This window comes from Leishmania infantum, chromosome 27 (assembly GCF_000002875.2).
Source record: "Leishmania infantum JPCM5 genome chromosome 27".
Taxonomy (NCBI): Eukaryota; Euglenozoa; class Kinetoplastea; order Trypanosomatida; family Trypanosomatidae; genus Leishmania; species Leishmania infantum.
Genome location: NC_009411.2, coordinates 565,841 through 580,466, shown reverse-complemented (window position 1 = coordinate 580,466; position 14,626 = coordinate 565,841). Strand labels below are relative to the sequence as shown.

The window sequence follows — 14,626 nt, the reverse complement described above, 5'->3', positions numbered from 1 at the left end:
CTCTTCTTTCGTCATTCGTACACACACACACAAGCATGCACCCCTCTCCTACTTGGACGGCTCAGTGCTGCCGAGGCTCGCCTCCTCCTTTGTCATCTCATCCAGCACCAGACGCACCAAATTACGAATGATGAGGCCGACATCGTTGTAGTTCGCCAAGTGTGTCAGCACCTGGCACTTCACGGGATTGGGACGCACGCTGTTGCACAGCTCATTCACCTTGCGGTACTCCTCCGGCTGCGATCCCTTGAGGAACGCGATGACGTAGATGTCTTGCGGTTTCATTTGAAACAGGTCTTGCAGTGAGCCGTAGAGGGCATCGCGGTGAGAACCGTTTTGCAGCACCTGAATCGGCTTCACGGAGAGCTGGCAGTGCCCCTCCACAGCGACCGCATCACGCTCCAGGTGCTCCACCAGCGCATCCGCCGCGCCGCCGCACTCCGGGTCGTCGTACGTTAGCAGCACCGTAAGCACTCGCGACATGCGCGACGTCAAAGACGGCCTACTAAAAAAAAAAAAGATTGGCAAAGCGCCTAACCAATCAAGACAGAAGCGGGCGTCACCGAATTACCGGCGATGCGGTGATGCGTCGCCAATGGGCAATCTATGCGAGATGGGGTGTAGGTGTGAGTTTCCCTGTGCTGGCCGATATGATGGAACAAGGGGTGCGGGGGTCACACGGAGGAAGGGAGGAGGGTATGTGATATGCGCGTCTAGGCACCACGCAACAGATATCTGCATCTCACAGAGGGAAGAAGCAGCGTCGCAAGACGGCGCACGTGATGAGCTGGGTGAAGTGGCAGCGGCGAGCAATGATGTTCATGGACGCACCGTTCAAGACCACGAGTAGGTCAGAGGGAGGGCACGTCGCAGAGAACTGCGGCAGAGTGCCCATGCATGCAGCATTGTTGAGTGGAAGTCACCACAGCGAGTGAGGTGGAGGCGTGCCGCGTATCGCGAGGAGGAGCAGGCACGCGAAAAAAAAGGAATTTCAAAAAGCAAGAGGATGAAAGGGGAGAACGAAGCGGTAGACACATCATTTTCTGTGCTGCAAGCCACAGAGGCATGTGCGCAGGGTTGCATCTTGAATACGGTCTGCGAGAGAGCCTTGCTTCGGCACGCGGGACAACACGCACGAGCGTACGCGCACACGCCTGGTGCCTGCTAGCCCCTCTCGCCCTTGCCCCCGTCCCATCATCAGTTCTCTGTTACGTGCACGTCATGGCAGCACATCGACAGAGAGCGAGACGGAGAATGAGCTACCGTGCATTGAGTGGGCAGCTGCGACACAATGCACGCTCTTGTGAAGGAGGAGGAGGGGTGAGGAAGGGCCAACGCGGGCGACGTGCGTACCCCATCAGCAGCCGCACGAGCGTGGGTCAGCTGAGGGAAAAAGAAGCACATCGCGCAGCTGGGCAGCACTAGCACACCGCCATCCCCCTCCCACACGCGCACACGTACACAGCACTCCCTGTCATCTCGTGGGGCGCGTGCGGCACGTACAGGCACACCCAAGGGTCCGCTGCAGCATGGTTTGCTCACCATGTCGGCTAGTACGTCGTCCCTTTCCTCCGTGAAGATGTGTCGCGTGTCTGCTGTCGTCTCCTTCGTTGTTGGTTGATCGAAAATAAGAACTGAGCGATCGCCGCAGCGGCGCACGGCGATCAAAAACAAATGAAAGAAGAAACGAAGAACACCCAGAGAAAGGGAGAGAGTTGCTTCCTGATGATCCAAGGGCATCACACGCTCGCCACTGTCCACCATGCGAACGCACGAACACTCGACGGTGCTGGGTGGCGGATAGCGAGTCGCTTAGAAGAGACCGCCCATGCCGAAGTCGTCCTCGTCGCTCTCCTCCGGCTCCTCCTTGGCAGCAGCGCTAGGGGCGGCCGGCGCGGCAGCGGCGGGCTCCGCAGCAGCCGAGCCAGAGCCGGCCAGCAGGCCGTTGATCGCGGCCTCGCGCAGCTCCTTGCCGTTGTGCTCCTCGAACTCGTACGAGGTCGCCACGGAGACAGCCAGCAGGTTCTTGAAGGCGTCCACCAGCATCGGGCCAATCGTCGAAGACGTCGGGATGCCAGCACCCAGCGCCATCGCCGCAACGTTGCTCAGGCCTTCCATCAGCATCTTCTCCACCATGTCCTCCGTCATCATGAGGTCCTCGCGGGTGAACAGCACACCGCGGTCCCACACGGACAGCACATTCACCTGGTAGTAGAACGGGCTGATGTTCAGCTTTTGCAGCAGCGTCGCCGTCGAGTTGTCCACCTTGTCGCCGACGCTCAGCACCTTCTTCTCCGTCACGATCTCCACCATACCCTTGGCAATCTTCGTCGCAATGTTCAGCGCCTGGAAGAAGGACGTCTGGGTCGGCTCCATGCCGGTGCTGCCAGCAGGCACAACCACGTCGCACGGGGAAATCGCTCCGACACGCGCCGGGGCCTTCACGCGGTGCGCGTCAAGCACAGAGGTGATCTCCTGGACAGCGTTGTTAGTGAAGATGAGGCCGGTGTTGCCGCTCAGCAGGTTGTACTCCTCACACTGATCGTTGAAGCGCTTCGCCTCGGGGCTCGCGTCCTTGGCTTGCGCGCGCTTCTCCACGATCTTCGCCTGCAGCGTCTTCTTGCCCATAATGAACTCGGCCTTGCCGCGCAGCGCACGGCGCACATCGTGCACCTGCTGCGAGCGGACGTTGTCCATGCCCACGAACAGCACGCAGCTGTACTTGGTCAGGCAGTCGACGAGGCGCTCCTCGTACTCGCGCTTGGCAGTGGTGATAGACGGCATCGTTGCGAAAGGGAACTGCAAAGCAGCAGGGGAGGCCGTGACGCAACGATTTGTGGGTGCGTATGTTGTGAGTGTTGAGCGCACAACGAAGGTTGCGAGGCCCGAGGAAATAGAAAGGGAACAAGTAAAAGGCAGTCAAGGGAGGCAGGGGACGGAGCAGAGAGCAGAGAAGAGTGGCAGATGAAGAGGGGTGCAGAGTTTCATTGAAGGCACGCAGGGATATATGTGCGCTCGCGTGTGCGTGTGCGTGTGCGTGTATGCGTGAAGTGCGCAGTAAGGAAGGCCGGTTCCTAAACAAAAAGGGGGTACGCGGACATCCGCGCATCCATTCTTCAGAGACAGCGGGACGGCCCACGCACGCCTGTAGTTTTTTTTTTTGCTTCGTATGAGGGCTCCCCACTCTATCCGGACACAAGCGTATAAAACAAAGCGCAACGCACGAGAGAGGGAAAACAACGCAAAACATTCGCATGCCCCAAACGGCGAACAACAACAACAACAACAAAAAATTAGAGGCGGGGGCACAGCGATTGTTTGGTGCTATCACCGGTGTGCCTACCGCGTCTGCTCACACATACACACACATACATACCTCAAGCCCGCCCATTTGCCCTTGTCTACCGTGGTGCCGAAGGTACGCTGCTCACGTTGTTGCTACTGAGTAGGTGGTGTATACCCCTCTCTTTTCGTGTGTCTTAAGCGAAGCTCGGGAAGCAAGGCGGAAAGGCTGAACACACACACACGCGCATAAAGCAAGAGGAGGGAGGAGGGGGAGGCGGAAAAAGGAAAGAGAGAGGGAGCACTTGAAACCACGAGACGGTAAACACTCATATGCATGCACACAGGCGCACTGGTGTTCAAGTGTCAGACACGCAGACAGTACACATACACAGAAATAGACAAGGACATCAGAGTATGTGATAAGCAAGGAAAGTCACTAGAAAGCGAGCCAGCGACGTGCGCACACACATACAGACGAAATACAAGTATTCGGCCTCAGGTCGGCGGGGTATGGGGGAAGGCATCAAAACAGACGGACAAAGAACGGGCAAGCACACGCAGAGGAAAAGAGACAACGGAAGCAACGCGTTGAAGGGGGATACAAGGACCGATGAACAGTGCGCATTACGAAGTAACGCGCAGAGAGGCAATGAAACTAGAAAATACGAGGGAACAAGGCAGGTGGAGTGTGGACACGGACGGGGAGAGGAGGCGCCGCTGTCGGATGGCGAGGGGGGGAGGGGAACGGCGCAGGGTACGGGCAGAGGAACGGAAGAGGTGCACAAGCAACCGTAGCAGGTGAGGCAACCCAAGCGGGAGGAAGACAAAATGAGGAGGAGGTAGAGGGGCACCACACGAGGTGTACGACCGGGTGTGTGAGTACCCGGTCAGAAAAACAACGTGAAAGAGCAGGACACAACGAGACGCGTGGAGTCTATGGGAGATGTGTAAAGAAAACAGCACGGGAAAGAAAGGTTGCAAAGGACGCGAGAATCGGCTATTCTTGAAGACACCACCGACCTGCCCCGCTCCCTGCCATCCCTTATGCTGCAAGCCATCTCACTCCTTTCCGCTGTCTGCCTGCCGGTCCCATTTATCCAATCTCCGCTTCACCACCACCCCTCCACCGCCTCACACATGGCCTAGTTGCCCTCCCTCTCTCTCGCTCTCGCTCTCGTCACCAAGACGAGGGAGGAGGATGAGGCGGTGACAAAACGGATGACGGCATAAAGCGGAGGGAATAGAGAGGGAGCCGGTGGTGGGCGGGAGTGTAACACAAGGAAGGGGCGATGATGTCCATTTCACCTCATCGCATGCATCGATGCCAAGACACGGTCAGTCACATGCACACGGCGGCACTCCCGCTTGCTGCATCTCTCACCCGCTGTCGCTGTTGCTCACACGCCCGACGCCGCAAGCACAGACGCAAAAACTCTACTTGCTCCTCAGATTACGAAAAATGCCGAGACCCCATAACTTGCGCTTTGCCGGCTGCTGCGCAGCGGCCACCGTCTCCGTCGCCGACAGCCCCCTCGACTCATGGTGTGAAAGCGACTCCGCTTCGGCGGTGCATTCGGAGTCGAGATCGTCGCCATGGTTGTGACACAAATGGTGAAGACGATGATGATTGTGATGGCCTTCACCTCCGCGAACGGCGCTATTGGTGGCCGTCGGCAACGCTTTGGAGCTACGCCGGCCTATGTCCGGCGACGAGGAGGACAAGGCGTGATGTCGATCGCTGCTGGTCCCCCAGTCCAGCATCTCCTGCATCTCCTTCTGTGCCATGGAGAGCTCCTTGGGCAGATGGCCGGACGCACCTGTACGCCAGGTGGCGCTGCTGACGTCAAGTCTACCCGAGCCACCCGTGTACCACTCGATCGGGCAGGCAACGATGTCGGAGTGTGCAGATGAAGTCGCGGTCGTCGTGGCCAGCGGCTGTGGTGGAGTCTGGCGGTGCGGTCCCCCAACCGTAAGCGGCGGGGTACGCGAGCTGCTGCTGCGCTCACTGAGAACAGCGCCACAGATGGTGCTGCTCTGAGTAGCGGGAGAGCTGGAAAGGGGAGGCGGGGTCTCCGCACTCGCGGAGGTGTGCGGCGAGAGGGGAGAGGAGCCAGCCGGCTGCCGAATCGTAGTGGCCACCCCGACGGGGCCTCCAGGCTCGCGCGGCGCGCGTGCGACACCGCCAGCCGCCTTCGCGACAACGCCGTCGTAAGGCGATTTGCCGAAGGACGCGCCGCCTCGAGAGCGACTCTTATCGCGTGGGAGCTCCCTCCTCATGACCTCTCTCTGGCGCGTCGGCGGCGAGACCGGGCAGGGGCGCTGCTGTTGCTGTTGCTGCTGCTGCTGCTGTTGTCGCGGGTACGAGGAGGCAAGAGGAAGAGGAAGCACTAAACCGTGGGGCGACCGCTGAAACTGTGGACCAGCTTCCAAGCCTCGCGTACTTGAAGAAGGACTGGTTGCGTAGAGTGAGATGGATGTGTCCCACGATCCGACGTGTGCGCTGGTCGGTGATGTCGCCGCAAGGGTCGTGCTTGCGCGTGCGTCGGACCCGGGGAATCGGCTACGACAAGCCGACAACGCAGACGCAGAGGGCGCGGTGGGATCCTTTACTCGAGCTGCGCATGCCGGCTCGTGATGCGGCACTTCCCTGTCTGTGTTCTGCAGCAGCTCCTCTGAGTTCTCAGTGGCGGCTGAGGCGCGTGCAGACTGATCGCGCCACGTAGTCCCGAGCGAGTGGCGACGAGGACCACCAACAGAACGGCTGCGGGCCCCGACATCCCCATCGCTGCCGCTGAGAGTACTCAAGTCACTCTCGATATCAACGTGCTCGCTCCTCTCCCCCTCCTCAGCAAAGCTGCAGCCGGCGCTGCCGGCGCTGCCGCCGTTGTTGCTGGTGTCGCTGCCGCTGCTCATGGTGGCTGTGAGGGAAGTGTCCTCGTCGCTGCTCCGGTGCATCATGTTTAGCCTCCGCCGCCGCTCCGTCAAGCGGCGCTCCTCGTCGGTGTACGCCTCGCGTGCCTGAGTGATAATTTCCGTGATCATCTGCGTGTACTCGTTCTCGTCCTCCTCCACACCGGCGGACTTGAACGATGTCGTGCGACAGCGATCGGTCGACGCAGCCGTCTCTGGAATGGCCGGTGGGGATCCTCCAAGAAGGTTATGGCTTGGGCCTACGTTGTCCTCAGCCTTTTCAGCACCGCCGCCATCGTCGTCGTCATCCTCATCCACGGCCTGCAAGCTGAAACCGATATTCACGCTGCGGGTGTAGTGATCAAGCTGGGGGCCCGAGGCGCTCTTCGAATGCGAATTCGGCGACCGTAAAAGGGCACCTGCATCGGGGTCCGAAATGGGCCTGTGACCGCTGCTGTGCATTCCTTGTGACGGTAGAGACATACCTGCAAAGACCTGCACCGGAGAGCTCACTTGCATGTCCTTGGCACCGCCGCCTACCTCATCGCCCTCGCCACGGTACTGCTGCCGCTCCTGCTGGTGCGCCGCGGCGTCAAGCGCACTGCTAAGGTTCACTTGCCGGACAGCTCGCTTCACGGCCGACTGCCGCGCGCTCGCCCCGTAGGACGACAGCAGCTCGTCCTCTTCTGAATCTTCCATCAGGTCCACGTCAAAAAAGGGGTGCTGCAAGAGCTCCGCCACAGTGGCTCGCTCGCCTGGATCGATCCGCAGGCAGCGCCGCAGGAAATCCTGCGCCTCGAGAGAAAGATCGGTCGGGATGGCGGGTGGCGACTTGGCGCAGGCCAACGCGTACACAACACCCTGCAGGGTCATGCCGGGGGGGAAGTTCCACGGCATCCCGGTGTCGTTTGTCATCTCTAGGCACAGGCAGCCAAAGGCCCAGACATCGGACTTCTCCGTGGCTGGCTCGCCCCGGCACACCTCCGGAGCCATCCACAGTGGAGTGCCACCGCCGCTCAGCGTTGTCGTGGCTTGGTTCAGGTTGCCACTACAGCCGAAGTCGACAATCTTCGCACATCCGCTCTCGTCGAGCAGCACGTTCGCGCCTTTGATGTCGCGGTGCAAGATGCCGTTTGCGTGGAGGTGAGAAAGGCCGAGAAGCACCATGTACGCATAGCGCTGGAAGACCGACTCGCGGAACCGCCCCACCGACTTGCGCAAGGAGTTGATGCTGCCACCGCTAATGTACTCCATTATGATGTAGTAGTGATGCGCACTGTAGCGCGACCCGAGGTAGCGGACGCAATTCGGATGTGGGGGGATGCTGCTCATGGCGCGCACCTCGCGGTCGATCGCTTTCAAGTTAGCGTTCTCGAGCTTCAGCTCCTTCACAGCCGCGAGGGAGCCATCGGAGAGGATCGCCTGGTAGACAATGCCGAAGCCGCCGGAGCCGACGGCGCGCCCGCGCTGGAAGGAGATGGCGCGAGGGGTGACGGCGCCGCTGCGATCGCCGTGGCGCGGGGTACGACCGCCGCCACCACTCGAGCTGGCGTTCATTCCATTGAGTCGGCTCATGCTGCTGCCAGCGGCGGTGGTGCTCGTAGGCGACACGTTGATATGTAGCAAGCTGGGACTCCCTGTCGCCTGCACGAACATTGGCGAGGCTGAGGACATGCAGATGGGGCTCACAGGGGACGCGCTGTCGCGCGCTGAGCGGTGAAAGCGGTCGCTGTTGGAGGCGCTTCCAACACTCTGAGACCCATCTGCCGCGCCGATTACGTTGCACTCTGTGGGGGAGAACTCGCTGATGGATGCCGAGAAACGCCGCTGCATTTGCTGCTCGCCTTCCAGAGGGAAGCTGGCGCCTTGCAGCATCCCTGTCGCCGTGTGGCGACCGACGTCTCCAGCCGCGCTTGGGGGAGTGCTTCTGTGGTGGCTGCTTTTCCCGCTGAGCTGCTGCTCATACGCCCATCTATCTGGGGTCTTGTCCGCGTCACCGGGAGCCATCAATCGGTCTGCACCAATGCTGCAGAGCGAGGTACCAGCCTCGCGCGGTGCCGGGTTGTTGCCCCTTTGCACGCGGCCAAGGCTCCGCAACAACTGCCGGCTGGAGTGGTCGAGGATAGAGCCGTCGTGTTCGCCCAGCGCCTCGTCGTCGCCATCCTCTTCCGAAGCACTGGGGGTGTACTGCGTCCAGGTGAAGTCTGACTGTAGCCGAAAGCTGTCCTGACGTGCCGGCTGCCGATGCTGTTCTGCCTCATCACGTTGTGCCGTGGAGAAAGACGATGAGGCCGCCGCAGCGGCCGGGGCAGAGGTGCGTCCAAACGCCGTTGATGCGTGAGCAGAGCCGCTCTCGCCGCAGCTCTCACCCGCACGAAGACCACGCGGACTTCCAGCATACAATGAGCTTCCCTGCGAGGGGCTCGTTGGTCTAGACATCCCGTTGGCTACGATGCTACCGCCGGCACCTGTGCCGACGCCGGAGGCTGAACTAGCTATGGGCAGATCATCAATGGGCCAGTGAGGCGACGCCTGCGAGGTTGCCGTCGGCGTCGTGTTATTTGATTCTCTCCGCCCGTCGCGGTACCCGCCAAAGCCAACGGCAGAGCTGCGCGAGAGTCCAGTGTCGGCGCTGAGCCCTGCCTCTATCAAGTGGGAAGGGGCCACCTCGCGACCACTACTGCCCGTCGGGTGGGTCAGCCCTGACGGCTTGTGACTGTGCACGTGCGAGTACGACGTAGCGGACGACGACGAGGTTGTCGATGTCGCCGACTCGAGCAGCAGCGGCGTGACGTCCTCTGTGGCGGAGCTACGCGAAGGGTGACGGTGGTGGTTCTTGACCTTTGTGGCGAACGCTGCCGTCCTGGGGGATCCACCGCTGCCCTCGCCTGATACCGTATTGCCGTGCGTGCTGGAGGAGCTGGCGCTCTTGGAGCACGCCTCCAAGTGCTTCAGGAACCACGTCCGACTCTTGCAATGTCGGTGGCACCGAGGGCACTCGAAGAAGTCGTCACGTGAGAAGGCAGCAGCAACGCTAGTGGCATCAGGGAAGGCAGACGAGTGAGTGTCAGATGGTGAAGAGCTCATACGATCTCCAGCCTACGCGTCGGTATCGTCGCAGAACACGTAATAAGGAAAGAAAGCCTGTGCACGTGCGGGGGGGGGGAGGGGGAGAGATGGAAAAGAGGGAGTGTCGGTGCGCAACGGCACGCAAAGCGCATCACAGTCGAAGGAGGGAGCAAGACTAATCACCGTGCACGCAGGGCCGAGGCAGCCAATGGGGGCACACAAGCGCACACCCACACCCAGAGAAACAGATACACCGACAGGGACGCACACGCAGACAGGCAGGGTCAAGTATGCAACAAGCACGAGAGAGAGAGAACAGAGAGGAACAACGAAAAAGTAAAAAGGTTCAAAGAGAGAACGAGCGAGTGTGTGTGATGTGCGATGTGGAGAGGGAGGGCAAAGAAGAACCCAGGCACTCACAACGACAAGAAGAAAAAATGAGAAGGTGTTCTCGTATTCCTGTGAGGAGCACACGCACCACCACCACCACCACCACCACGATCACTGCCAACACCAACAGAAGAAACAAAAACAAATGCTCGACCAGAACCGAAAAAAAAAAGATGGGGAGGGGAGGGGGGGTAAAATTAACAAAGAAAACGGCCGCAGGAGTGACGAAGTGCGTACGCAGAGATACCAATGAAGCACAGACACACACACACACACAATAACAAAAGAAAAATAGAGCTCGGGGCTACCTTTATGTATGTTTTCTTTCCCTTTGTTCGTTTTTGTGCTGTACCGCCGTCGTTTCGTGGGAGGGCGACTGCGCTGGGGGAAAGGAAAGAAGGCCAGACACGAGGCTGACAGGAACGACGTTGCTGTGCCTGATAAGAGATGGGCAAAGGGAAGAACGCGAGATATCAGGCGCGCCTCTCGAAGACCTGGTCACGCAGGCGCGGGTGCTGAGGGGAGACGGTGGGGTGCACTGTGAGGCAGGCAGTGAGGGAGAGAGAGAGGGAGGGGGAGTAGGCGGCAAGACGTTATGCGGTGAGCTGCCAGGGAATGGTGGTTGAGGGGAGGAGGGGGGAACGTGCTTTCACTTCACTAAGCACATATGCAATGGCAAATGGGCAGAAAAGGGAGAGCCCAAGAGAGAAACAAACAACCAAAAAAAGGAGGGAAGGGGAAGACAAACATACAGGCCCAGGCAAAGGTGACGCGCAACACGTCACAACTACGTCTCACCGGCACGCACGCAAAACACGCGGAAACACAAATAACAGCAACAGAAACTACGCAGCGCCACGCCCGGCTTGTCTTGGCTGTCCTTATCCTGCCCGCAGCTCCACTCAGAAGAAGAGCAGAGAAAGAGAGCGAAAAAAAAAAGAGGAGAGGCAGCACACAACTGCGAAGCAGCGTCGTCGTCGGAGGAGGAAGCAGCCGCGCAACGCACGCTTTCGCCTTCCGTTCCCAAGCACCTTTGATCAAAACTCACAGAGACACAACAACACAGAAAATGGTGTGTGTGCGTGTGTGGGATGGGCAAAGAAGCAGAGATGCCTGAGATGGAACCGACAACAACAACAAAGGAAGAGAAGAAGGCCCGGATGCAGAAGAGGGGTCCATAGCAAAGGAAAAAAAAAACTCAAACAAGGGAGGACGTGGTTGGGAGCAGACAGATACGTGGAAGGGGCAGAGCAGCGCTAAATAATGCTATACTAGGAACGCCTCCTTCGGCCTATGCTTGTGTGCCCGTGTGTATGGTCCGCGTGAAATAAAGAGACGGCGTGGCGAAGCAGCTCGGTGAGCGCGCACAGCGAAGGATGCGCGTGTGGGTTGGAGTGCGTGTGGGATGAGTGAGTGTATGCGACTGAGTCAGCCGAGCGTGTGCACAATCGTAGCGACTATGTCACTCTAAAGTCGCGATTTGGGGTATGTAATCGGGGGCAGTTGGTGACGTGGGGAGGAAAGAAGAGTTCTCAAAGGGGACGCGCGAGAGAGTAGGAAGTAGGGGGCTGCGAAACAGCAGCAGCATCGGCCAGTGCTACTGGTGCCTGCTGCGTCAACAACAAGGACGTAAGAGAGACGCTACACGGCCACGTCTCTGTCCCTCCGCCGTAGTGTCACCGTCTTTGGTGCCTTGGGAAGAAACGCAAAAAGCAAGGCTGCGTCTCACCCCACCTCTTCCGTCGCCAACGATGGCGGAGTAACAGTAGCGCATTCGCGTTCTCTTTTCGTTTTCTGCTTGTGTGTGTGTGTGTGTGTGCTTGCGCGCACGCAGCCAACTCCTCGTTGCTTGAAAACAACAGCAAAACGCAAGGAAAAATAAAGGTAGAAATGATGGAATAGACAGTAAAAAGAAAAGTGTGCGCTGGAGACTGCACCGGCGCGCACGCCTAATATCGGCCACAGCAAAGGACAGCAGCACAAACGAACGCAACAACACTGCGGTGCGAGAGCACTATTCAAGGCGGAGAAGACAGAAATAACTGGAAAGAGCAGATGATACTGGCCGCGGTAGCCACGAAAGGAGCGTTGGCGGGAGCGAGAAGGAGAGAGCAGAAGACAAGACGCCATGGAAGTGCATGTACACACGTGTAAAACAAGCAAAGATGCTGCCGCAGAGAACACGGCAGCGCAAGGTGGTAAGTCCACCCCACCACAGCAGCACGGTTGCATGGAAACGGAGAAGCAAGGAAGAGATGGCATACCGGCTATTACGCGCTGCGTGTACCGCGAGGGTCACGTCCGTCAAACAGCCCGGGATTCCTCTTAGAGAGTATGCATGGCCGCAGGCGAGTATGGCGAAGTCTGCAGCGTCATCACCCCTGGTGGAGCTCCGCCTTGCGGTACACCCGGGTAGTACCCTACGGTAGCGGGCGGGTAGGGCTGAGGGTATTGTTGGGCCACCGGTACGCACGGCGGCTGGGCGAAAGGATAGACGCCGTACTCAGGGCGTGAAGGCGGCGGCATTCCCGCTGTTGGCACGACTGTTGCCACTGGGTTGGGGTAGAGGTAGCAGCCACCAGGTGCTACCGCAGAGGGTGCCGGTGCCGCCGGTATCGGCTGGTATACGTTCGAGGGCATGACAGTGGTGTACGAGCTCATGGGAATTTGCGGCGCCATCAAGTGCGGGGCTGGAAGGGCGGCAGCTGGCGGCATGACGATTGGGGTGGCGGACGTCGAGGAGACAGAGTGGGCGGCCAAGGCTGACGTGGTCGATGCTCTGTGCTGCCACTGCGACTCCGCGGCAAGTCTCTTCTTCTCGATCTCGGCCAGCTCCTTCTCTCGGATGCGCCGTTTGTACGCCTCCTCCTGATCGCGCAAGTAGGCAAGTTGTTGTTTCTTCTCCCTTTCTTCCCGTTGCATTCTGGCCTGACGAAGCGCCTCCTCTTGTTGAGCACGCACCGCTTCGGCCTCAGCGTGGATGCGGGCCTCAGCTTCCCGCTCGAGTCGCTCCGCCTCCGCGGCTGCGGCGCGCTCCGCGATGCGCTGCCGCAGCATTTCTTCCTTCTCGCGTACTTCGCGCATCTTCTTATCCCGCGCCACACGCGCCGCCTCCTCCTCCGAAGCCTTACGGCGGTCCTCTGTCTCTTGTATGCGCCGCCGCAGCTCCTCCTCTTCGGCTGCCACCTGTGCCAACTTTGCGCGTCGCTCCGCCTCCTGCCGCACCTCCATCTCCTCTCGTTCCCGCATACGGCTCTGCAGGGTAAATTCTTCTTTCAGCAGCGCATCATAGCGCCGCGCCAGTTCGTCCTTCCGTTTCTGCTCAGCTTCGCGCTGGCGTCGCTCAGCCTCCTCCTGCTTGTACTTTTCCTTGAGAGCTATCTCTGCGCGCAACTGCTCTTCCTGCACGCGCAGCAGGCGCAGCTGCTCCTCGCGGCGGCGCTTCATTTCCGCCTCCTCTGCCTCCAGCATGCGGATGGCCTTGCGGCGCAGTTCCGTCGGAGAAAGCGCCTCAGTGGCCTCGCGAGACGCCTGCACCTGTGTTTCCACGGAGACAGCCGGCTCATAGGAGAGGGTGCCGTCCTCTTTGAGTCCCGTCACCGCGCCGGTGTTCTGGAAGGAAGTGCGGTCGTTCACGTCGCTCAGGCGTTTCCCCATGGCTAGCTCATGCGCTAGCGCCTCTCGCGCGGCCGCCATAGCGGCCTTCTTCGCATTTTCGTTGTCCACCCGCCGCTGCTCCTGCCGCTGCGCTGTTTCAATCCACTGCGGCACCGTCTCCTCGACCCACTTCAGGAACTTATCGTAAGCGTCGTGTACCGCCTTCCGGGCTGCCGCTTCTTCGGATACGATGACACTCGCGGCAGCGCGCACCTCAGGCGGCAGCTCCCTCTGCTGCAGCTGCTTCAGTTCACTCCGCCACGACGCCAAGTCACTCTCCCACTTCTGCTCCATGCTCTTCCGCTTCTTGTACTCCTGGAAGATGAGAGCGACGTAAGAGCGCTCGTACTCCTCCTGCACATGGAAGCGGCGCACGTAATGAGCAATCGAGGCAGCATCCTCCTTGGACATCGGCGGCGGCAACGTCACCATGACCGGGGCCATGAGCTCGGCGAGCCGGCTATCGACGGTGCGCACAGGAGACGCGGCTGGACTGCGCCTGCCGCGCAGGTCCTCCTCCTCGCTGCCGGATAGCCCGCCGTTGCTCACCCCAGCTCCGGAGCTGGTGCCGTTGGGCCCCACAGCGGTGCTGCCGCTACTCGCCGCGCATATGCCGGAGAGGCGTAGAAGAGGCGCAAACTCCTTGTGGATGTCCGCCAACTGGGGAGCGACATCGACCTTGGCAAGGAGGGTGGTGGCCGGGAGCCCGCTCACCGGTGATGGAAACATCGCGAAGAAGAACACTTGATGATGACGCGTCCTGGGCACGCGGTAAGGAGAACAAGACTGAAAAAAACAAGAATGCAGTCGCGCAACGCGAAGGCCAGCGTGGTTTCACGTTTTCGCCTGTGCGTCAGTGATAGGCACCGGCTGCACGATGCGATCGAATAGAAGCAACTCTCTCTATCCCCGGGCGTCTGCGCTTTTGTGTTCCAAGACGTTCTCAGCAACCACCACCACCCGCGACAACGAAGAGCGACAGCAACAACACAAGAAAAGATGAAACACAGCAACGAAAGACCTCCCCTCCCCGCGCAAAGAGAAATCAACAAGCGTGCCACAGAGGAGACGGAGAAGAAGCGGGCGGGGGTGGGGGAGAACCGAAGAACAACTGCAACGAGCCAAAGAGATTTTCGTGTGGGCAATGCCGGATACAGACGCGTGTTTCTTTTTCCAATGCAGTGGCGTGAGCTCAAGCCCCGGAGCCTCCTCTCCTGTGAGTGTGCCTATGTGAAGCAGAGCGCGTGCAATCTGCTTGCTTGTCCGTGCTGCAGAACAGCTCTGTGAATGCCGCACGAGTTACCGGCTCTCAGAG

At 59.7% G+C, this 14,626-nt stretch overlaps 4 protein-coding genes across 4 annotated transcripts; all 4 read right to left on the bottom strand.

The window, feature by feature from the left end:
* Window positions 1-48: 48 nt before the first annotated feature.
* LINJ_27_1310 (conserved hypothetical protein) lies at window positions 49-483 on the bottom strand (the record flags this gene model as incomplete). Its single annotated transcript, XM_001466338.1, has 1 exon — window positions 49-483. The coding sequence occupies one exon, from the start codon at window positions 481-483 to the stop codon at window positions 49-51; it is 435 nt and encodes a 144-aa protein (XP_001466375.1).
* A 1,329-nt stretch (window positions 484-1,812) lies between these two features.
* Window positions 1,813-2,784, bottom strand: LINJ_27_1300 (putative 60S acidic ribosomal subunit protein; the record flags this gene model as incomplete). The annotated part of the gene is made up of 1 exon (XM_001466337.1): window positions 1,813-2,784. The coding sequence occupies one exon, from the start codon at window positions 2,782-2,784 to the stop codon at window positions 1,813-1,815; it is 972 nt and encodes a 323-aa protein (XP_001466374.1).
* A 1,935-nt stretch (window positions 2,785-4,719) lies between these two features.
* Window positions 4,720-9,282, bottom strand: LINJ_27_1290 (putative protein kinase; the record flags this gene model as incomplete). Its single annotated transcript, XM_001466336.1, has 1 exon — window positions 4,720-9,282. One exon carries the CDS (start codon window positions 9,280-9,282, stop codon window positions 4,720-4,722), a length of 4,563 nt encoding a protein of 1,520 aa, XP_001466373.1.
* A 2,697-nt stretch (window positions 9,283-11,979) lies between these two features.
* On the bottom strand, window positions 11,980-14,040 carry LINJ_27_1280 (conserved hypothetical protein; the record flags this gene model as incomplete). Its single annotated transcript, XM_001466335.2, has 1 exon — window positions 11,980-14,040. One exon carries the CDS (start codon window positions 14,038-14,040, stop codon window positions 11,980-11,982), a length of 2,061 nt encoding a protein of 686 aa, XP_001466372.2.
* Window positions 14,041-14,626: the final 586 nt, after the last annotated feature.